The sequence below is a fragment of the Typha angustifolia genome, chromosome 7, assembly GCF_048772165.1.
Source record: "Typha angustifolia cultivar Huaian chromosome 7, ASM4877216v1, whole genome shotgun sequence".
NCBI classification, from domain to species: domain Eukaryota; kingdom Viridiplantae; phylum Streptophyta; class Magnoliopsida; order Poales; family Typhaceae; genus Typha; species Typha angustifolia.
The window spans coordinates 2,268,844-2,292,799 of NC_133245.1; the positions used below are offsets into that span (position 1 = coordinate 2,268,844).

A 23,956-nucleotide genomic window follows, 5' to 3' on the forward strand; every position below is an offset into this window, starting at 1 on the left:
GTTTTTTTTGGCTTCAAATTTGCTAATAAGGAGGATATGGGTGTAGTCCTTACTGAGGGTCCTTGGTTGGAAGAGGAGTTAAAGGATATGGGTGTAGTCCTTACTAAGGGTCCGTGGTCGGTAAAAGGCTTAATTCTTAACTTGATGAAATGGAAGTCGAATTTTTTATCAAGGGAGGAAGCAATTATTATTGTCCCCGTCTAGATCCGCTTCTGGGACCTCCCTAAGAAACATTGGAAACCTTATATTCTGGTGTAGGTTGCTGCGCAAGTGGGCAAACCCTTGAGGATAGATGATACTACAATGATCTTGTGCTCACCTTTGGGAGTTATGGACCCATCTGTTGTTCTAGGCAGAGAGGTTGTTATGCGAGAATCTGTATTGAGCTTGATATTAACAAACCAATTAAGAAGGGTTTTCATCTTGGTCTGCTAGATAAATAATTTTATCAACATGTAGCTTATGAAAATTATCATCTATTTGTTTTACGTGTGGTGTTGTTGGCCATCGGGTGATGGAATATCCTAGTAAGTCAGTGTCTCCGGTGATGGAGAATCACCGAAATGGTGATGATAAAGGTAAGACTTCTATGGATACCACCATGATTTAGTAGACCCCTATGGGTGATTACAAGGATGTGGCTATGGAGAGTTCTGAAGTGGCTCAATCAGATTATGGCCCATAGATTTTAGTCAGCCCCCGCCCTTCTCGTGCCGGAAGTGGTGGTGGTGATGCTCGTGGTGGTTATAATCTCGATGGTCATGGAGAAAAACACACTCGGTTAGATTGGGTAAACCTAACTCTCACCGGGGAACTGTTGGATCAGAACCATGTTGAGCCGGGCCTTGACGGGGGGCCTTGGTTGAGGGCGGCTCCTAGCCTGGCTCACATGCGTCTCTCGCAGTCCCGAGGTGCTAACGAATGCCAAGGCTCTGTCTCGAAATAAGGAGATGGTTAAGGGGCTGGGCTAGTCGAAACCAAGCGAACCTGTTCCCCCATCCATTGGAAATACTTTGAGTGGACTTACTACTAATGGTAAGTTGCCATGTAAACCTAGCCCACGCGAACGCCCTCTAACACGTCTAATCTTGGTGGGAGGGTTTCAAGTAGTTGCCTCGGATCTGGGTAGGCAGCAGCCCATTAACACTTACTTGGATCCGCAACTTATCAATTTTACTGAGAGGGAACGTGTGGAGTATGGGATGGATCTGGACCATTTATTTCAGGGCAATAAGAATACCAGGTTAAATCCAAATGCTTCTGACGGCTTGGAGACTCAACATGAAGCCCTGGTGGCTAAGGCCTTAGAAGGACTTGCAAGCATGCCTTCGTCATCCTCGCCTTCAGGTCTAGGTCAGGACTCAGAGGGGAGAATGAATCTTAAAAATGGCAAGGCCTCTGAGGAGGCCTAGCGTTATAGGAAGATGATGAAATTCTAAATGGCTTTTGAAGTTTCAAGCTGGTTCCTCAAAGGAAGTAAGGGTATAGGCCCAATGGCCAAACCTACTAGTAAGAAATTTAAAAAAATAAATGAAAGGTCGGTATCTAAGCATGAGGAAGTTCTTCAACAACTACTTAATTTTATGTCTCTAATTTTTTGAAACTGTAGAGGAGCCCTCAAAAGGGAAGCATGGAATAGATGCCTGGAGTTCATCCAAGATCATAAAACTGCTGTTATTTTTTTTATTAGAAACTCGTATTTTAAATACCAAAGCAAATGGTATGGTGCGCAGGCTAGGTTGGCATTGGGAAAACTATGCTGTCTCTAGCAAAGGTTTTTCTAGGGGCATTATTATGATGTGGAATACTCTTGGAGCAATCGTTTCAGTGATAAGAAAGTCTGATCAAGCTATTCATAGCATCATTACCTCACGTGAGACTCAGATCTCATGGATAGCGTCAGGTATTTATGCTAGCATTGTTCATTTTATTAGATTCTCTCTTTAGGAGAAGTTGTCCTATTGTGATTCCATTAATAACCCATGGGTGTGCGGTGGGGATTTTAATGTTATTCTTAATCCAGAGGACAAAAAGGGGTGGGGGGAGACGTTTGTAAGGGATCATAATGTGAAGTCATCCTCCTAATTTATCTCACAGCCTAGGCTTGTTGATCTTGGTTTCTCTGGTCCCCCCATCAATGTCATTCATACTTTTTCTTTGAGTAATTATGTTATGCTGATTAATGTTTTAGAGGATATCACTAAAAGATCTCATGATTTTTTATGGGAAAAGGTTGAGCACACTCAACACTTGGTAAATTTGAAGAAGGTTAATTTGCCTAAAGATAGAGAGTGTTTAAATATTAGGGACCTTAGAGTTGCTCAGGTGGCTATTATGGCTCTAAAGATTAGGCAAATTCTTAGTAACAATACTTTATGGGTTAAGATCATGAATGCTAAATATAAAAAATTTCATTTGTGGGGTAATCGTACCAGGAAATATTATTTGGTTTTTTACAAACATTTGTGTGAATCTGCTGCTCAGCTTAAGGATGGTTTTTCGCGTTACATTGGGGATGGTTGCTCTACTTATATCATTCATGACCCGTGGATCTTTGGTATGCCTATTGCTTGGAAATCGACTTATTTGAATATGAATATTAAGCTTGGGACCAACGAAGTGGCTAGATTGATACGTCTAGGTAATTGGGATGCTAATAGAGTCAATCTTTGGTTTGGGACAATCTTAGGGGAGCAAATCCTTGATATGCAACTTTCAAGAATCCCCACAAGGGATGTTTGGACTTGGATGTACGCTTTCTGTTCCAAGGGATCTCCACAAGGGATGTCAAGTTGGCTTATCGCTTTCTGTTCCAAAAATCTATGATATATTTTCTTAATGCTATGAAAATGTCTGCAACTTTCAGAAATCCCCACAAGGGATATTTGGACTTGGATGTATGATCCTAAAAGACTCCCTATGGTCAAGTCGACTTACCGCTTTCTGTTTCAAAAATCTGTCAAAAAATAAAAATGTCTATGGAATTTAAATATTGCCCTAAAGATTGAATATTTTCTTCGAAAACTAATGAGGAGCAGATTGCCAACCTAGGTTTTTTAAATATGGCATCCCAATTAACCCTAGATATAATATATGCGGTAGGGATGGGGAATATGTGGAACATCTCTTTCTTGAATGTGTTTGGGAACTCTCTATTAGGCATCCATTTTTCCTTTGATGGGGATTGGCTTTTCAAGTACTAGGTCAATGAAGTAGATAGCTTGGGGCATACTAACTACTTTTCTCTGGTCATAATTAAATTCTATGTGGCAAATGTGGAAAACATGAAACACCTATGTTTTCAAGGACGCCAAACCTTCTGTTTACCAATTATGAAGGAATATGCTAATGCTGACTGTTAATTATTTCCAAGAATTTACTAAAGTAAAACCCGCCAAAAATAAAATTTCTCATCTAGGTGGCACTCCCCAACCCCTAGTGTTATCAAAAAAAAATATTAATAGAATTTTTTAGCCTAAGACTAAACATGGAGGTGGGGGTGGATTTCTAGAGATGCTAATGAGTCTGTTTTGTTGGCAGGAGGGGGGACCATGCAAAGGAGTAGAAGCTGTCTTAGTTGAAGGTTGGGCGTTCCAAGAAGCCTTGTTTAAAGTAAGAGAGATTGGACTTCCCAGAGTGATTGTTGAAAGTGATTTTCAAGTTTTGATCCAACTTCTATATCAACAATCAAATTTGTGGAAATTCAAAGGGATTCTAGATGATTGAATATTGGACCTTTCCAAACTTAACTGTCCAGCATACTAAACGTGAGACAAATATTGCTTTGCCCACTAGCTAGAATGGTACAGGGATGCCTGAATTTTAATCCATTTTGGCTACAGAAGCACTTAATGAGCCAATCCCGGTGATGCTAGGACGTTATTTTGAGCCTCTAGCTGTTTAAGGGAGCTTCCTTTTAATTAAGAAAAAAAACTTAAAGCAAGATTTCACGTAAGCCCCAGTAAGTATACATACTACCTACTACTGGCGCCCACCAGAAGAGGAAAGTCCTCTCTTTCCCTATTATTTCAACCAGAAAGATACACATTTAACTAAACAGTGTCAAATTTTTCACCGTCGATCGTCAATTTCTTATGGAATTATTGTACTTGATTTATGGGCTATCCTCCACACTATTACTCTCTTCCTTGTTACTAACCTCCGCTTTAGCCGCCGCCTCCTTAGCCAATTCCAAATCCTTAATCAAATTACCAAAGCAAATACCCGGGTTCTTTCGCTCTTCCTCCGACTTGGGCATCAAGTTCTCAGCCACGTCTGCCGGTGTGATGCTCGCCTCTTCCAGTTGTGTCTTAATGGCATCAAACAAGTGGTGGTCTTCAACGTCCAAATAGTTCTTAGCCAACACCTTGAACGCTTCAAATCCACAGTACGACATCTCTATGTGCTTATCCATCCTCCCTTTTCGGATGAGTGCGGGGTCCAACTTCTCTATGTGGTTGGTGGTGAATACTATGATCCTCTCGCCGCCGCACGCCGACCATAGACCGTCAATGAAGTTGAGCAGCCCGGAGAGGGTCACCTTGGAGTTCTCCTCCTTGTCGTCCATCCCTGGCGGTAATTTCTTCTTCTCCTCGGCGTCTTCGTCCGAGTCGGTCTTCTTCTTGCTCTTTCTTTTGCCGGTCAGGTCGAGCGAGCAGTCGATGTCCTCGACGACGATGATGGACTTGCCGGTCGTATCGATGAAGAGCTTCCTCAGTTCGGTATTGTTCTTGACGGAGGTGAGTTCTAAGTCGTAGACGTCGTAGTCGAGAAAGTTGGCGATGGCGGCGATCATGGTTGATTTTCCGGTGCCGGGGGGACCGAAGAGTAGGTATCCGCGCTTCCAGGCCTTGCCGATCTTCGCGTAGTAGTCCTTGCCGTTGCGGAAGGCGGTGAGGTCGTCGATGAGGTCCTTCTTCCTGTCGGGGTGCATGGCGAGCGTGTCGAAGGTGGAGGGGTGCTCGAAGACGACGTGGCTCCACGTGGACTTCTTGTAGCCGTGCCAGTTGCTACTGGGGTTGTTGGTGAAGAGCTTGCGCTGCCGGTTCTGGATCCGGAAAGTGCGGCCCTCCTTGAGGACGTGGCTGAGGTAGGAATTTATGATAAGGTTCCTCTGACGCTTGTGGAAGCTCAACCGGTAGAACCTGCGACAATTTCCGATCGAAGCCAACTTAGCCAAGAGCAATTAAGTTCATATAGTTATTACTCTCAACTATAGGATCATCGATTAATTTCTTTAACCCGATTATATATTAGAACTATACAGACCTGCGTTCATCTCCGCCAGGATACCACGAGATGGTATTAGTCTTGGGGGTCGTCTTGGAGGCATACCACCATATCTTGGCGCCTTCAAACTCGTCGACGACCTCCTCGTGGTCGTCCATGGTTACGAGCACCTTGCTGCTGTCTTTCCCGATGTCGGCCTTGAGTTTTCGCGCGCGCTGCGAGCAGGACGAGCTGAGGTAGGCTTCGACGGCGGAGAAGGCCTCGCTGCGCTTCATCCGCTCGCCGTACTCCGGGATGGTGATCTTGATGTAGGGGTAGACGAAGGAGACGATCTTCGTGGTGTAAGTGGTGAAGTAGGCTTGCAGTTGGTATGGGAAGTATTGCTTCACCATGGCGAATAGGAACATGAAGCTCGCTATGGCAGAGCCAAAGCCTGCCCACCTCTCCATTAGTTCCCCCCTCTTTCTTTTAGTACTTACTTTCACTGTGTGATTGATTCTAAGATGAGTTGCTATGTTGTTTGAAATTTATAAGCGCGAGAGATTGAGACTTGAGAGGCATGGTGTTGCCTCGAATTAGTAACTATATTTCTTGTGGCAGGTGAAATAACTACGCAGCTTCCGCCTGTTGACCTACGTGGCAATTGTAGTCAATTGGGCTGCCCATACGCATACATGAGTGGACAGGAAAGACTTATTAGAAAAAGGACGATATTACTTTTCATATTATAGATCCATGCCTAATGGTAAAAAAGTACTTATAAAAAAAAGATACTTACAAGAATAATATTAAGAATGCGTAGCACTACGAAATTCTATAGATTAATAGAAAAACCTCGGAATTTGGCGAAATCTCAAATTAAAATGATAAGCTTCAGTTAATTGTTAGAAATTCACACAACCTTTGCTTTAGAGGATCAGATGCACTTAAAATTACTCTCTTTTTTTTTCTTTTTTCTTTTTAAAACAAGGGGGACTCCATGGCGACTACGGGTGGAGAAGATGTGCACCAAAGAAGAGCAACATCGTCAAAGGTGTCGGAGCCGGAGGAAACAACTCAGCCAGTTGCTGGCAAAAGAACTCCTAGGGAGGGCAAGCCAACCTGGGCCTCCGTAGCGGCGGGGAGCAGGAAGACAACAGTGAAATCGGGCACTATTCCGGCGGAGATTTTGGCTAAAATACGCAACCAGCTGGAAGACAGCGTGGTGATCGACCCAGAGGTGCTGGAGCAATGCCGGAATAGGTGGAAGCTACCCTATTTGGCAGATTCCTGGGCAAGGGGATACAGATGGCTTGGCTGAAATCCAGGTTATCCAAGCTATGGGAAGGGATAGAAGGATTCTCAGTCTCAGATATGGCGGATGGTTACTACGTATTCCGGTTCGAAAAGGAGGTGGATCTCGACCACGTCCTGATCAACGGTCCATGGACAGTCCAAGGCCAAGTCCTTAACCTGATTCCATGGCGCAATAACTTCCGGCCATCCCCGGAGGCGTTCACTACGGCGCCGGTTTGGATCCAGCTCCACAACCTACCGCAGGAATATTGGGAACTGGAGGCCCTCATCCCGGTGGCTGCCTTCTTCGGCCGACCCCTACGGGTAGACGAAACCACCCTAGATCACTCCAGAAGCATATTTGCCCGGGTGTGCATTGAGGTAGATCTCAGCAAACCACTGAAAACAGCAGTCTGGCTCGGGCAAAAGGATGAAAGAGTGGACCAAAGTGTGCAGTACGAAAGCATCCCAAAAATATGCTTTAAATGCGGGAGGATAGGGCACAAGGCGGAAGAGTGTGGTTACACTGATAAAGTCCAAGGTGTCCAGGCGCCGGAGATGAATGCCGGAGAGGGAGGCGGTGAACAGCAAGGCTCAAACCATAACAAGGAAAAGGACGCAAAGGAAGAAGACAGCATTTATTATGGGCCATGGTGCACCGTGCCCAGGAAGCCCAGATGGCAGGCTAATCAGAAAGGAAGGAGACCTAGTTACGCAACCGGTACCCCGGAGAAGGATGGGAGAGAGCAGGCTTCCATGGGCAAAAAGGACGGGGAAAGCAAGCCTATAGGAAGGAACCTGTTCGCTCAGAGCTACTCGAGCCACGGAAAGGAAAGAAGTGCAGGCAAGTCTGGCGCAGACCATCAACAGGCCAGTACCAGCCGGAAGGCAGAGAAGGGTGCAGGAACTGAGCGATCGAAAGGTCGACCTCAGGAGCTGCATGCAAACGCGCAGTACATAGAGAAGAAGAAGAAGACGCTGGAGCCCAAGCAAGGAAAGGAAAGAGCCAATCAGAACCCGCCGTACGCTAGGCCAATCACGTCCGAAGGAGCCGCATTTAAAGAGCGAGATGCAGGGCCCGGTCGAAGAAAGCATGCTATTGGAACGAAACTGCACTCAGTACGGGAGGACGAACCCGCAGTTGACACCGTGGAGGAACAATCAATGCCGGAAGGGATGGAACTGGACGGCAGAGAGGGAACCCAGACACATGCCGGCGAAGAGCTGGGAAGAACGGCTGTTGTCCAAGGGATTACGGTACGGCTTGGCTCGGGAGACCGACGGGTGCAACGGTCGGCCTACGTCAAAACCTCCAAACGGCAAGGAGGAGCGAGCTGGAACTCCAGCGACTATCCACCTCAGCTAGTCCAAGATGGACTTGCCTCTGCCGGCTTCGCCCCCCCCCCTCCGTGCATCAAACTAGCCTGCCCGGAAAACACGAGGAAACAGCGGCTAGAGTCAAGCGATGCCTGCTGCTAGCGGACCGAGAGGAGAAGGATATGGAAATCGAGGAGCTGGAGTTGCAGGTGGCGCTGGTGGCTAACCAAGGAACGGAAGCCCAAGGAGGTATGGAGCTAGAGCTAGAGCTGGCAAACGAGAACACAGACGGCGGTGGAGCGGTCAGGCCCACCTCCAAGAGGGGCTGGACTCATTGACCGACGGCCGGCAAACCATACTTCAAGGTTTATCAATGTTAAAAACCTTAGTGTGGAATTGCAGAGGTGCTCGCAAGAAAGAGGCACTCGACAGATGCAGAGTTATGATCCGGGATCATAACCTGGATATGCTGGTGTTGCTCGAAACACACACAAGCTGGATCGAAGCCGAGCAGGTGGCCAAAAAGATTGGCAGAGGCTGGGCGTGGTTTGCCATTCCGGCACAAGGCCGAGCAGGAGGCATCCTGGTCATCTGGAAAAAGGAGATAGGGTGGGTTGATGTGGCAACTGTATCTAGGTATGCTGCCCACCTCACGATCACCCTTACGACCGGACAAACCTGGATATGGACCACCGTGTATGCTAGCACCATTCTGGAAGGGCAGCAGGATCTCTGGGAGGAGCTGAAGAACATCGCGGCCATCAACATGCCGTGGGCGATCATGGGAGATTTTAACGCGTTCCTCTCCGTTCAGGAGAAGCGAAGCAGCGGGGTGGTCGCCATCGGGCCTAAAGGGAAGGCCTTTGCGCGGTTCGTGGACGAGACGGGGCTGTGTGACCTTGGCTTCGAGGGTATACCATACACCTGGTGTAACAACCAACAAGGCTCGCGCCGCATCTGGATCCAGCTCGACAGAGCCCTGGCTAACACTGAATGGGTCAGTGATCATCCGGAGAGCAAAGTCCAGCACCTAGACCGGGGTGCCTCGGATCACGCGTCGCTGCTCCTCACGGTGCCGGCAGGAACTATGAGGAGCAAGCGACCATTCCGGTTCGAGCTCCTCTGGATGGAGTACGAGGAATGCCAGCACGTCATCCAAGACTCCTGGAAGCGGCGAGCCGGCGGTAACCCAATGCAAGCTTTCTCCCACAGACTGAGTGAGCTGAGGAGAAGCCTGAGCAACTGGAATCGCGCGGCAGTGGGGAGCGTGGAGAGACGGCTAAAGGACACAAACCAGAAGCTGGCTGACCTCGAGGAGCTAGATGCCAACGACATGCTGCCGGAGGCGGGCCAGCAGAGCCTGAGGAGCTTCTACAACTGTAAGATAGCCCTAAACCGGCAACTCAATATAAAATGGCTGCAAAGATCCCGATTAAGGTGGACGGAGGAAGGTGACAGAAACACGAAATTCTTCCATATCTCGGCTACCTTGCGACGCCGTCGCAACATGATTGCAGGCATCCAGGGCGACGATGGGTGCTGGGTTCATGAGCAAGCCGAAGTGATCCACTGCTTCAAATCCTTCTACCAACGGCTCTGGGGAGAAGCGGAAGAGGCTGACCCCAGCAGGATGGAATGGCCAGCACTGCCTTCCATCTCGACAGAGGAAGCGTCTGTTCTTGAGAGGCCGGTGACGGCTGAGGAAATAAAGGAAGCGGCGTGGAGCCTGCCGAGAGGGAAGGCCCCTGGCCCGGACGGAATCCAAGCGGAAGTTTACATCAAGTACTGGAACACCATGGGTGAAGACCTCTGCCAGGCCGTCGGCCACTTCTTCAGCAGCGAGGCCATGCCTCAAGCTTGGGGTGATACATTCATAACCCTGATACCGAAGAAGGAGCATCCCCTAATGGTGGCGGACTATCGACTGATCGCACTCTGTAATGTCATTTACAAGGTTATAGCGAAGGTCATGGTTAATAGACTCAAGGTGGTGCTGGCCAAAATTATCGGCCCGGAGCAGGCGGCTTTCGTGGCCGGCCGAAGCATAGAAGACAACACGTTGGCTGCCCAGGAGGTGGCACACTCCATGCTCACGGATAAGAGCGGCCAACCCATTATGATGATCAAAATGGACATGGAGAAGGCGTATGATCGGGTTAGGTGGCCGGCGGTGGTGGGTGCGCTCCGGCGGATGGGTTTCCCTACTCGGTGGTGCAACTGGGTGCAGACGTGCATAGCGTCCCCCAGGTTCGCCTTGCTGATAAATGGGTGCCCGACCACCTGGATCACCCCCAGGAGTGGCCTGAGACAAGGCGATCCGCTTTCCCCCTACCTCTTCATCATCGTCTCGCAAGTGCTGTCGGGTCTTATCAACAAGAAGGCGGCGCGAGGCCTTCTGCGAGGCTACCGGGTCAGAGAAGTGCAGCTGACGCACCTGCTCTATGCAGATGATCTGCTGCTCATGCTGGAAGCCTCGCCGGAGAACGCCAACAGCATCCTCGAGAGCCTGCGACAGTATGAGATCTTCACAAACCAGAGGGTGAACTACAGCAAGTCGGAGCTGTATCTGCCCAACAGGATCGGAGTTGCAGAAGGCAGCCAGCTCAGTGTGTAGCTCGGGCTGAAGGTGGCCGGCATGCCATTCAAATACCTCGGTGTGCTCATCTCCGGGAGGCGTGTGAAGGTGAAAGAGCATCTGGAGCTGGTGGAGAGGATTGGAAAGAGGCTTGCGGGCTGGAAAGGGTCGCTCCTCTCCCAGGCTGGCAAGCTAACACTGATCAAGGCGGTGCTGCTAGCGATTCCGTCTTACTGGCTAGGCAGCACCTGGGTGCCCGACGGAGTACTAGAGGAAATAGAAAAAAAAAGCCCGTCAATTTCTGTGGAAAAACTAGGACGGCCACGGCCTCCACCTGATGAACTGGGCGCAGGTGACGTAGGCCAAGCGCCAGGGCGGGCTCGGCGTCCGGCGACTTCGAGAAGCCAGAACCGCCCACCTGGGTAAGCTGGTGTTCAAAATGCTAAACAGGGAGCAGGCGCCATGGATCCTTATCATGCAGGCCAAATACGGGCGGCTACACCCGTGGGAGATCACGAAGACCCAGCACCAATCCTGGATGTGGCGAGCTCTCACCAAAACAGCTACTCAGTTAAGAATGGGTTGCCGGGTGATGATAGGGAATGGCAAAGACACTCGTGCCGCTTTCGATCCATGGCTGCATGAGGTCCCGTGGTCCAGACAGCCAAGGGTCCTGGCACCTAGGCTAATGGAAGAAAACCTGAGTGTGGCAAACCTCACCGGTGATGAACAATTGACTCCGGGGAGATTGGTCAGCGAGGCAGGAACGGAGCTGGCCTACGAGATCGCAAATTTCCCCATGGGTGCCGCTACCGGCGAGGACAGATGGATCTGGTGGCCGCACCCAAGGGGGACGCCCTCGGTTAAGGCGATATACCAGTCCCTGCTCCCTCAGAGCGACCAACTATGGCCAGGATGGAGTAACCTCTGGCGCCTACAAGTGGCTCCGAGGATCAGAGTTTTCTGCTGGAAGCTCCTGTGGGGTAGGCTCCCAACGCGAGCGTACCTCCACTACCTTCACGTTGGCCCCGAGGATCTGTGTGCCATGTGCGGCCTGTTCAACGAGACGAGCGAGCATCTCCTGTTCGCATGCAAATACAGCAGGGAGGTTTGGAAAACCCTGGGCACTAGAGAGAGGCTGGAGACAGCGAAGATCGACCAACAATGGATCACGAAAGCGTGGAACGTAAGCGCGGTGGAGGATGGACGGGCCAAAGGGCTGATAGCATGCACACTGTGGTCACTGTGGAAGAGCAGAAACGAAGTGGTGTTTAGAGGAAAGCGGACGTCGGAGCTAGCCGTGGTCCGGGCCGCGGTCGAAATGGCGGAGGAGTACCCGAAGCCGAGGAAGATAAGGAAGTCCTGGGAACCGCCGGAGACGGGCTGGATCAAAGCCAACACCGACGGAGCACTGAAAGCAGGCGCATATCAAGGCGGAGCAGCGGCCATATTTCAAAATTCTGACGGGGAGTTTCTTCAGGCGGGATGGGAGCCGTGCCCGGGTACCTCGGCGCTCCAAACGGAAATCTAGGCCATTAGACTAGCGTTGAAGATGGAGAGAAGAGGCTCTCGGCTTGAGATAGAGTCGGACTGCACCGAGGCCATCAGATGCGTGCAGCAGCCGGAGCTCAGGCCATGGCGGGTCCGCAACCTGGCGCGCGAATGTGCAGAGCTCGCCAATAGCGTTGGTGAGGTCCGGTTATCCTACGTAGGGAGAGAAGCCAACTCGGCAGCTGACTAGGCAGCAGCCAGGGCCAGTGTGGCTTCGGGTTACTACCAGGTGGAGCGCCTAAGCAACGCTCCACCGGAATTATGTAGGCTTTTAACTGCCGACACTGACACGTGGCGGCAAAAATCAATAAATAGCTGACCTCATCTCTTTGCACTCAAAAAAAAAAAAAATTTAAAACAAGGGGCTTTGTCCCTAGGCAAACAAAATCCTTCCCGGCAATGGCATACATCAGTTTGATTAAGACTTAATTAGCATTTGTGCGTGAAATTCAAGATTCATCTAGTCCTAATATTTCCTTGAAAAGAATTCATAATAAATTATATTTTCTCAGTACGACAAGAACTTATATTTAAAACTGTGACAAACTAAAACGAGTTAGGAGAAATATATATGCACCAACCCACTTGTAGGCATTACTTAATTCTTTTAAAAGAGGGATAGTTATAAACAATAGTTATGATAAATGATAAACTGAGACAAATAAAAAAGCACTAACAAGTCGATGGTTGGTGGAGTATTACTATGATTCCTTTCAAAATATATATATATATATATATATTATGATTTGCCTTGTAGTCCACGCAGCCCAGCTAGCATTGACGCCATACACATATAACAAAATTACGTCACTTTTATGTACAAAAGAGAGCTCACCTCTTGCGAGTGTGCGACTGACCTTGGAATTATATAAGAATAGTAAAAGACTCTCCCAGTCAACACGTCAATGTTTTTTTAATTTTGGGTTAATAACATCGATACTCCTAAACTATAACCGATTTTCTCGAAAATTATCTAAATTTTTTTTAGGTTACAATGTTACTCCTAAACACTTTAAAAATTTTAACATTACCCTTTCTTTAGTGTGCCGTCAGAAAAATTAGACAAGTCAGCTTATATGGCGATTATATCATACGTAATTAATTCTAAATGACTTAAATATTCTCGTAATATTTGCACAACCCATTAATTAAATTAGAATAAAAAAATATTCTAATAAAAAAATGTTTTTATTATTATATTCAATCTTCTTTCTTTCACCACTGAACGCGAGGCCGTGGCGAGGTTGTTGTTGACCCGCGTGGGACGGGAGGTCATGGAAGAGATAACAAAGTAAGGAGAGAGAAGAGAGTAGGAGAGAGGATTAATATTTTAAAATATTTTTTAAATTAATAATATTATGATATATTAATTAGAGGTATAGTTTGCCATTACGTGTTTTTCGTCACCACCTATTTCGCTTTGTCTCAAATGTAAAGTTGTCATTGTAATCTAAAAATATTTATGAGTTCTCTTATAGTTGAGAAAGTGTCGTAATTAACTCTTATTTTTTTATAATAAATGCCAAACTTCCAATCAGATGGAATAAATTATTTCATTACCTTTGTTTTTTTCTTAACATATATATATATATAATGCTGGTGGGCAGGAAAGCAGTCTGAACTCTTTGCTGAGTCCATTCAATTGGAGTCAAAAATAATAATTTGAGTAGATCTATCTAGCTTCATGTCCTTTTTGATGACATGAACGTTAATTTGATGTGATCTAAGGAGTTGTTACACTACGATTCGCAGATTTTGTTAACTATCTTTAGCTGGATTCATCTTTGTTTCTCCATAGGGATGAGTGATTTTTCTGACACTAGAATCAAGATGAACACATAAACTTCCATTTTCCAAAACATATGGTGATAAACAGACGAAATAAATATACAAGGATGACATAATACTGAAGGACTTGAAACTTGCACTATAAATAGATTCAAGAGTCTATAGAAATTCCTTCACTTTTTCATTTCAATATGAGACCAAATCCTCATCACTTCGGTAGCCTAATTGGCCTTTAAATTTGCAGTTCCAAGCCTTGGATTGTCTTCTTGAAGCAGAGCATTAATATCTATGTTGATTCAGCTCTTCTATTCTCCTGTCTTTCTCTGCAATTATATTACCAAATCTCTCCTTTCCCTTTGTTGGAGCCTCTTCACTCTCTATCTTGCCAAGAAGCCTGCCCTCCGGTTCTCTTCTGATTGCTCGATTTGCATCATGATATCTCTTTGTCTCGATTTCTCTTTAAATTATATAATAGTTTATAAAATTAATCGGTTAGTATGAGATACTAAAACTAATTTCTTTACTTTCTTATCTCTTTCTATAGTCTACAAATTTAAAGAGCTTGTTAATTCTATAAGTAAAATGCAGATGAGAAATATATACGAATAGTTGAGACTTTATTAAATTAAATTATCTTATTGAGAAAATTTTACTTTTTATTACTATAAGATACAAACCAACTAAAAATCAAATTAAGCGACAACCTCAAATATTCCACCACAATTTTCTTCTCAACAAATGAGCTCAACTCTTGACGTCAAATTATTATACTTAATTTATGGGCTATCCTCCACACTGCTACTCTCTTCCTTGTTACTAACCTCCGCTTTAGCCGCCGCCTCCTTAGCCAATTCCAAATCCTTAATCAAATTACCAAAGCAAATACCCGGGTTCTTTCGCTCTTCCTCCGACTTGGGCATCAAGTTCTCAGCCACGTCTGCCGGTGTGATGCTCACCTCTTCCAGTTGTGTCTTAATGGCATCAAACAAGTGGTGGTCTTCAACGTCCAAGTAGTTCTTAGCCAACACCTTGAACGCTTCAAATCCACAGTACGACATCTCTATGTGCTTATCCATCCTCCCTTTTCGGATGAGTGCGGGGTCCAACTTCTCTATGTGGTTGGTGGTGAATACTATGATCCTCTCGCCGCCGCACGCCGACCATAGACCGTCAATGAAGTTGAGCAGCCCGGAGAGGGTCACCTTGGAGTTCTCCTCCTTGTCGTCCATCCCTGGAGGTAATTTCTTCTTCTCCTCGGCGTCTTCGTCCGAGTCGGTCTTCTTCTTGCTCTTTCTTTTGCCGGTCAGGTCGAGCGAGCAGTCGATGTCCTCGACGACGATGATGGACTTGCCGGTCGTATCGATGAAGAGCTTCCTCAGTTCGGTATTGTTCTTGACGGAGGTGAGTTCTAAGTCGTAGACGTCGTAGTCGAGAAAGTTGGCGATGGCGGCGATCATGGTTGATTTTCCGGTGCCGGGGGGACCGAAGAGTAGGTATCCGCGCTTCCAGGCCTTGCCGATCTTCGCGTAGTAGTCCTTGCCGTTGCGGAAGGCGGTGAGGTCGTCGATGAGGTCCTTCTTCCTGTCGGGGTGCATGGCGAGCGTGTCGAAGGTGGAGGGGTGCTCGAAGACGACGTGGCTCCACGTGGACTTCTTGTAGCCGTGCCAGTTGCTACTGGGGTTGTTGGTGAAGAGCTTGCGCTGCCGGTTCTGGATCCGGAAAGTGCGGCCCTCCTTGAGGACGTGGCTGAGGTAGGAATTTATGATAAGGTCCCTCTGACGCTTGTGGAAGCTCAACCGGTAGAACCTGCGACAATTTCCGATCGAAGCCAACTTAGCCAAGAGCAATTAAGTTCATATAGTTATTACTCTCAACTATAGGTTCATCGATTAATTTCTTTAACCCGATTATATATTAGTACTATCCAGACCTGCGTTCATCTCCGCCAGGATACCACGAGATGGTATTAGTCTTGGGGGTCGTCTTGGAGGCATACCACCATATCTTGGCGCCTTCAAACTCGTCGACGACCTCCTCATGGTCGTCCATGGTTACGAGCACCTTGCTGCTGTCTTTCCCGATGTCGGCCTTGAGTTTTCGCGCGCGCTTGGAGCAGGACGAGCTGAGGTAGGCTTCGACGGCGGAGAAGGCCTCGCTGCGCTTCATCCGCTCGCCGTACTCCGGGACGGTGATCTGGATGTAGGGGTAGACGAAGGAGACGATCTTCGTGGTGTAAGTGGTGAAGTAGGCTTGCAGTTGGTATGGGAAGTATTGCTTCACCATGGCGAATAGGAACATGAAGCTCGCTATGGCAGAGCCAAAGCCTGCCAACCTCTCCATTAGTGTCCCCTCTTTCTTTTAGTATATATTTATTCTCACCGTCTGGTTGATTCTAAGATGAGCTGCCTATACTATATGGTTGGTATTTATAAGCGTGAGAGATAGAGAGGGGTTAATTGTTAATGACTAAATTTCTTGTCGCAAATGAAGTAATCAAGCAGCTTCCTTTCGTTAACCTACGTGGAAATATGGCAGCCAATTGGGCCAATTGGAAAAGGAAAAGGGACAGGTAAGAGTTATTCTTTCTCTAATCATTCAAGACAAAGAATAGATCCTAAAGGTAGCAAGTTGTACATAGACTAATCATTTTATTAAACTATTATGTTGAGCAGTAATAAACCACCATACTACAGAGTCGAGGAGCTCGAGCTAATGCTTTAAGTTTAACCAAATTAGACCGCTTGACCAACCACTAAAGCCATGTATAAAGACAAATAACTAATTTTTTTTCTTATTTTCTTCTACTGCCCCAGATAAGATTTGACCCCCAATACCTCCTGGTTGGGGTCACATAGGGGTCGTCACTATGTGGCCTTTGCAAGCTCGTCAAAAATATATACAAGGGATTTTCTCCGGTTCAAGTTGTAGGAAATTCATATGACTCTGATACATTGTTGAAACTGGAGTTGCAGACTTGGAGTAGATATGTTTTGGTAGAAACAAAAGCCAGTTGCAGTATATCTTGTACAAAGTATGGACAGAATCTTCTGACAAGATATGTGTATTTTTTTAAAAAAAATATAAGTTAAATTGAACAAGAAGAGAGCTCAATCCATATGACCGACCATAGAATTATATAAGAATAAACACTAGACCTGGAGAGGTCAATCAGATGGAATAAATTATTTCATTACCTTTGTTTCTGCTTAATAATATAATGCTGGTGAGCCAGAGCAATCTGAACTCTTGTTGAGCCCTTTCAATTGGGGTCCATTCTTCTTAATATCTAACTGCATGTCCTCTTGATGAGCATTCCTTTGATTCACATACAGTTTAACTATCTTTAGCTGGATTGATCTCTGTTTCTCCATAGAGATGAATTTCTTCAAAACAAAAGGATGCATATAAAACAAGATCACATGAATTTCCATTTTCCATAAGATTCAAACCATTTTCCAAAACATATGGTGATAGCAGACGAAATAAATATATAAGGAAGATGCCGCCAGTGGCATTTAAAATAAATTAAGACTGACATACTGAAGGACGTGAAACTTGCAACATAAATTCACCATAGAATGACATAGAATGAGCAAGGTTTACAAGTGTAGATCAGAAAATCTACAGCCAGACTTACAGTGCATCTGAGAATGAACTTTATGATCTCACAAGGTGGCAGGCAGAAGCCCACAAATTCATGTACCACATTTTTCTTTGTGAGAAAGAAAGTGCTTACAGTGATTTCCAAAGCATACAACAGATTTGAACTTCTAATATGATGCTTTCCCTCCTGTTAGTTTTGTTCTTTCAAAGGCAATCTTCTTTCAGAAACCTGTGTTGCTTTATTCATTAATGGGGACACGAAGTTCCTTGCATTTGCCTTTTCTGAGCTGGACCAGTCCCCCCTTTTGACATTCTTGATGGCCTCCTCTTTTACAGCTTTTTGCATGACCTTTTCCCAGTTATTCTTCAGTTCATTATCTACATGAAACATCATAGCTACCAGATCACTGAATCCCATCATTTGCCCAATAAATTCTTTCCTCTCTGCTGAAATGTTCGTAATAAGATCACGCAAGGGTTTTGTCTTTGAATTAAGCTCTGCCAGTTGGTCCTCCAAAGATCTGTTTTTGCTCTGCAGGTTCCTAATTTCATTCAAAAGTCTAAACTGTTCCTTCTGGTTTTCCAATCTCTCCACTGCTATTTCAGCTTTAACCTCTTCAATGGAGCTCTTTGAATTAGCCAATTTTTCTTCTTCAAGCTTCAATTCGAGTTGAAGAGCTCCAATTTCCTTCTCCATTTCTACTATCAACACGTTCTTATATTGGATATCATGACCTTCAACGACATGAGCTGCCATAATCTTCTGCAAAGCATCATTAATTTGCCGAATTTCAAGTTGCTTCTCTGCAAGTTTTAAAGCACCAGCAGCTTCAACAGATTGTGTAATATCTCGCTGAAGTGATTCAACAATTTGTTGAATAATTACAATTGCATTCTCTTTCTGTTCAATAACTTTGAACCAATTTGCTTTCTCTTTCTCTAGGGATCTTGAGATTTCACACTCTCTCGAGATGAAATTCTGTTCTAGCGAATCAAGTCTACTTTTTATTTCCATTAGTCTCATCTCCATGTCCCTTGCAGTTTCCAGAATTCTCCGATTCTCCTCTTCAGTGGCTTTCTTGGCCTCTAACCTGACTAAATTTGCAGTTTCAAGTCTTGCATTGTCTTCTTGAAGCAATGCGATATGTTGCTTCAGCTCTTCAATTCTTCTGTCTTTTTTCGCAATTATATTACTAGATCTCTCCTTTTCCTTTATGAGAGCCTCTTCACTTTCCATCTTGCCAAGAAGCCTGCTCTCCAGTTCTCTGCTGATTGTTTGATTTTCATCATGATATCTCTTAATTTCAATTTCCATATCGGTCTTCAGCTTCAGCAACCGCTCCACAATAAGTTTCTGTTGCTCTAAATTAAATTCCACCTGGTTCAGCTGACTGTTTCTTTCAAAAAGGCAACAGTTTGCTTGATCTAGAGCATCTGAAGCTTTTCTTAAGTCCTCTTGTAGGCTATTTTCCTTCTTGGCAGCTTCATCTTTAAAGCGATCAAGATTCCTTAATGCATTGTCTAGCATCTGCTTATATGCATCAAGTTCTGTCTGCATCTTTGAGTAATCCAGCTCAATAGATTCTAGATACTCAATTCTTGAATGCAATAAGCCCGTTGTCTCAGAACTGTTGATATTCTCGGACCGAGCTTGAACCAGGGCAGTATTCTTGTCTTCCAATTGTTTTGCCATAGCAGCTACTCTCTCCCTGAGCTTTTCAGAATGCTGTTCCATTTCAAGCTTCAAGTAATTAAGGTATATACACGACTCCTTAAATTTTGATTTAACCACCATAAGAACTGATGAGGTCTCTTCATTCTCCAACTTTTGTTGCACTAGGGATGTGTAGCTGCATTCTAACTCCTCCCGTAAATGCCGAAGCTGTCTATCTTTGAAATTTAACTCGTTCAAGCACTCATCCAAATCCTTTCCTAGCTTAGCCATCTGTGCTCTCCATTCAATTTCTCTAGCTTTCAATTTCTCGGTACAGCTTTTGTGAACCTGCTCCAAAGCTCTAAACTTCTGGCGCAAAGACTTCAATGAACCAGCAGAATGCGCTCCATTGATTTGAGCTTCCTGATACTCCTTCAACGATAGCCGCAAGTCATCATTTTCTTGTTCAAGTTGTGCCTTCCTAAATCCCATTTCTTTGAGAAGGGCAGCTTTGCCAGCCAATGAGCTCCTCAGTGACGCGATATCCTCATCTCTCTTTGCCGTCAGCAATTCGATGGTTGATCTGGCATCTTCATACTCAGATACCACATTATCATACATCAGTCTTGATTCAGACACCTGAGCCTCAAGCATCTTTCTTCGGCTTTCCTCGTGGGCTAACGCTTGGTTACATATCTTCAACTGGGATTGAAGATTCTCTGAAACTCTAGTCTGAGAATCCAAATTTATTTGCAGAGAGTGGATCTTCTCGACCAATTTAGATCTCTCCACACCCCATTCCTTTTTTTCTGCTCGAAATTCATTTTGAAGATTCTCATGTGCTTCTTCTAGATGCCTAAACTGCTCGATCTTCCATTTGAGCCTGTCTTCAACCTGCCCTTTCTCTTCCTCGAACTTTAACAATAATTCATCCCTCCTCTTCACTTCTTTGGCTGCCTGAGCCCTCTCTTCCGCATCTAAGCACTTCCTTTGGGATGCCGATAAAAGACGTTTGAGCCCTTCAATCTCTTCTTTGTATCCACAAATTATCCTGCTCTGCTCTTCCCTCTTCGTATTGGCTTCATCCAAAGCTGAGACCATCGCCCTGTTCTCCGCCTCCAAATTCTTTTCCTTCTCCTTGGAACTAATCTTTAGGCTCGCACTAGCCAAGCCCAGATGCTTCAAAGCAGCCTCCTTTTCTGCGAAGCTAGACCTGAGATCCTCATACATCCTCTTGGTCAGAGAAATCTCCTCATCCTTCGCACTGATATCCCGGGCTTGCTTCGCAATTTCGGCCTTGGCCTCCTGGAGCCGAGCGAGATGCTCATCATGGGCTCTCCTCAGGTTGTTGGCAAGTGAAGATTTAGATTGGTATTCTTCCTTGAGGACCTCCATTGCCAATCTGAAATCCTCCAATTCTTTGTAAACTCCTTCCATGTCGAATGACTCTAAATTTGAACGCCAGGAACAACTTTATTCATAACATCAATCAATTACGCATATATACAAGTGTTTACCAAACAAATGACCTACAAATTGGACAAAAGAAAGAAGAAAAAAAAAAATCATCTTTCTCCAAAGTGAAATAAGTATAATGTCTCTAAGAACTTGAAATTTACGTATCCGATTAGAGTTGCTGATAAATCGGAATAGCAAAATCTCAAGCAACAAAAGAGATCAATAGAAACTATTTCAGATAAAGCAAGAATGCAGTAGTAGCTAAAAGAACAACTACAAGGAGAACTTCAATGGAAACCCTAGCCATGGGAGGATACTTTAAGGCGTTACTTAAGTTACCTGGTTCGAGTATGGGAAGTGGACGAAGCGGCGGTGGCGGAGGAGGAGGACGAGGAGGAGGAGTATAGTGTTTGGGACCGTTGAGATCTGGGCTAGGGCGAGTTTGGGCGGGCCTATTTTATTGGAACTTTTCAAAATAGGAAAGAAGGTAATGGGTTTCCGATTTGGATCTAGGGTGGAGATTATGCCACGTGATTCGTGCAGTATCTTACTATCTTCTTCCTTTTTTATGATGGAAAATATGATAACAAAATATAATAATCGCAATTTAGTCCAGACCATGGTAGTTAATAAGGCTGTTAAAATAATAAAGTCGGCTCAAAAATGATATATAATATGAGTAATAATTTCTATACTATGTTATATTATATTTTAAAATTTGCTTAAGTGTATTATTATGGTATATATTCATCTTATTGCTTAAGTGTTTATTTTTTAATTAGGCCTTATTTTAATGTCGATTTAAGTCTTAATTAAGCTTAATTTAATTCAAGCGATATAGTTAGAAATTTAGGTTCAGACTAATTAAGATTTAAAATCACTTATTAATTAACTCCGTTGGGCTTCAAACTTGAGTCGAACTCAAAATTAACCCGAATTAAAAATAACTTAAATTTAAATTTAATTATAATTTTTTATTCGAAATTATTTTCGGTTTAAGCTCGGCTCAGTTATGCTCAATTATTCCCGTAGTGATTAAGTACTTAAGATTTTTTTAAAACAATCATATAATTAAGCAAACCACAAGATAAAGCACTATAACCCTCCCAACAAAGGAGAAATAGGTGGACTTCAGGAGGGACACATTTAATCTCTCTCATCCACACAAAATGTATGAATGATATATGATGCTCGTCCGCTGGGACCAACTTGATTATTAATTATTAAAAAAATCGGCGTCCCTTCGTAAGTAACGAAGCCAAGCCTTCAGGCCACCTACTAATCTTAATCACTTTTTTGGTGTTCTCCTAGCGGATGATATGAATGTTTATTTAATTGGCTAACAATTGGTTAGCATCGGATCAAGTGCCGTGCCAAACAATAGTTGGACAGTGTCAGCATAACAACGTGTATATGTGCTTAGGAATAATAAATTAAATTGCTATATTCATCCGCTGCAAAGATTATTTATGTTAATTTACATAAGATATCTCTAATTAACACTTATTTTATGGTCTACGACCAGCCACCCAAGTCAACTAAATCCAATTAGCTAAATGCACAATATTTAAGAATAAATTTTTTGATAACCATGTTTAGCCCTTATCTGCAACCAAATGCCACCTTATTCCCTCCGATCCAATCAAGGTCGAATCGCCTCCTTCCACGTAATCTCCACCTAATCGACTGCCGTCGTTTTCTTCACAAAAGTCTCCCCAGCTACCAGCCCAAACTAGTAATCCCTAATCCCAACCCACTCCCTCTCATTCATGCCCCCCTTGGTAATGACGACATCCACCCCGCCGTCCAAGACGGCCGAGCTCGACGCGCCACTCCACGCCCTCGGCTTCGAGATCGACGAGGTCTCCCCCGATCAGCTCACCGGTCGCCTGAAGGTCACCGACCACTGCTGCCAGGTAAGTAGGATATAAACTCTTCCCTGTTCTGTTCCCGGATAACCTCATCCTATCCGCGGATTAGTAAAGTTTGGGGATAAATCCTATCGGCAGCCGTTCAAGGTGCTGCACGGCGGGGTGTCGGCGCTGATAGCGGAGGCTTTGGCGAGCATGGGGGCCCACATGGCTTCCGGTTACCGGCGGGTGGCCGGAATCCAGCTTAGCATCAACCATCACCGCAGCGCGCAGCTCGGCGATTTGGTCTTCGCCCAGGCCAATCCAATCCACGTCGGTCGATCCACCCAGGTGAGCTTACCGCTCTTTCGAGCTCGCTCCTTTGTCCTGATCCTCTATCGAATCATTTCAAGCCACTGACAGGTATCCCTCAAATGTAGCTGTAGGTAGTTCCTGCATCCATGTGTGCAGACGATCTCGTGCTCTTTGATCGCTCCTCTCTACATATTTATATAACCTTCCACGTGTTTGGTTGCTAAAACATTGAATTTAATAAAGCGACCGAATTCCGTAAAATAATATTTTATTTTTTTTAAAAAAATGATCTATTTTGGGTAGGTAATGAAGTTATTTTTTATAATTAAATATTAAAAGTAGAGATATTTTTTTAAATAAATATTTTCTTCCTCCGCTTTCCAGTAATTAAATATTCTCTTACGGATAATAGGAACTTTTTGGACGGATTTAACTAGTTAATGTCTGAAAAGGAATGAGCGAACTTAATACATTTACTGTTGTATATTTTGGACACATAAGCCATACGTCATAACCCCTGCATAAAGTCACTACAAGTTTATCGGCATAATGTACATCTGTGCTTTAGAGATAGATAGAGAGGTTTACTGTATTATAATCGTGCTATAATTAGAAAAAAAAAAGTTGAACAGAAAAATTAATTCAGATTTAAGAATAGAAACAAATAAACTAAATCTTCTCACTCTTTTCACTCGCTACCACTCCTCACACATCCTTTTATTTATAAGTAAATTTTCACTTCAAGTTTCCATAAGATTGAACTACTGTTAATGTAAGTTCTATGAGGAGAGGTATAAGGAGGCCAAGTTTGGTCAAAATTAGTACTCCACATCGCGTGCACCGTGTTGCAGTGTTAATTAATTCATAATTTGTATAACTTTTATGAGCAGGTATGGGAGGTACGTTTGTGGAAGATGGATCCTTCCACATCGGAGAAGGGGGCTCTACTGTCATCATCTAGAGTTACACTTCTCGCAAACTTGCCCGTTCCTGAACATGTTAAGAATGCAGGAGATGCTCTGAAGAAGTATTCCAGGCTATGAACACTCACACATTCAAAACCTTAATCTTGTATTTGTAATAATATTATTGAACACATAATATAAATTATAACTATTAGGGGTGAAAACGGGTCGGATTAACTCCGACCCGACCCGTTATTCGACTCCATTGGAAGAAAAAATTCTTATCCGATTTAGATGCGGATAGAATTTAAAAAAAATAAGTTTGGATATGGATTCGAAAAAAATGAACTTGTTGATGGAATCTAATATACAGTAATAAGTCATTTTTGCTGGGCCTCTATTCTTTTTTTAGGTTCACTAAGATTCTTAATGACTG

At 44.6% G+C, this 23,956-nt stretch overlaps 4 protein-coding genes across 6 annotated transcripts; 1 reads left to right on the forward strand and 3 right to left on the reverse strand.

Moving 5' to 3' along the window:
• Positions 1-3,897: 3,897 nt before the first annotated feature.
• LOC140764070 (AAA-ATPase ASD, mitochondrial-like) lies at positions 3,898-5,727 on the reverse strand. Its single transcript, XM_073102530.1, has 2 exons — positions 5,269-5,727; positions 3,898-5,144 (listed from the first exon to the last, which is right to left on the reverse strand). Exons 1-2 carry the CDS (start codon positions 5,676-5,678, stop codon positions 4,115-4,117), a joined length of 1,440 nt encoding a protein of 479 aa, XP_072958631.1. The 5' UTR covers positions 5,679-5,727; the 3' UTR covers positions 3,898-4,114.
• Positions 5,728-14,333: 8,606 nt separating this feature from the next.
• Positions 14,334-16,131, reverse strand: LOC140764072 (AAA-ATPase ASD, mitochondrial-like). Its single transcript, XM_073102532.1, has 2 exons — positions 15,666-16,131; positions 14,334-15,541 (listed from the first exon to the last, which is right to left on the reverse strand). The coding sequence occupies exons 1-2, from the start codon at positions 16,073-16,075 to the stop codon at positions 14,512-14,514; spliced, it is 1,440 nt and encodes a 479-aa protein (XP_072958633.1). The 5' UTR covers positions 16,076-16,131; the 3' UTR covers positions 14,334-14,511.
• Positions 16,132-17,161: 1,030 nt separating this feature from the next.
• Positions 17,162-20,907, reverse strand: LOC140762042 (uncharacterized protein At4g38062). 3 transcript variants are annotated; one of them, XM_073099645.1, is made up of 2 exons: positions 20,790-20,907; positions 17,162-20,440 (listed from the first exon to the last, which is right to left on the reverse strand). In XM_073099645.1, exon 2 carries the CDS (start codon positions 20,427-20,429, stop codon positions 17,529-17,531), a length of 2,901 nt encoding a protein of 966 aa, XP_072955746.1. In that variant the 5' UTR covers positions 20,430-20,440; positions 20,790-20,907; the 3' UTR covers positions 17,162-17,528. The 3 variants fall into 3 exon arrangements, with proteins under 3 accessions (XP_072955746.1, XP_072955747.1, XP_072955745.1); XM_073099646.1 differs by having other exon boundaries at positions 17,162-20,463; positions 20,790-20,897; XM_073099644.1 differs by having other exon boundaries at positions 17,162-20,521; positions 20,790-20,896.
• Positions 20,908-22,181: 1,274 nt separating this feature from the next.
• On the forward strand, positions 22,182-23,910 carry LOC140762284 (1,4-dihydroxy-2-naphthoyl-CoA thioesterase 1-like). Its single transcript, XM_073099994.1, has 3 exons — positions 22,182-22,366; positions 22,460-22,651; positions 23,506-23,910. The coding sequence occupies exons 1-3, from the start codon at positions 22,220-22,222 to the stop codon at positions 23,656-23,658; spliced, it is 492 nt and encodes a 163-aa protein (XP_072956095.1). The 5' UTR covers positions 22,182-22,219; the 3' UTR covers positions 23,659-23,910.
• Positions 23,911-23,956: the final 46 nt, after the last annotated feature.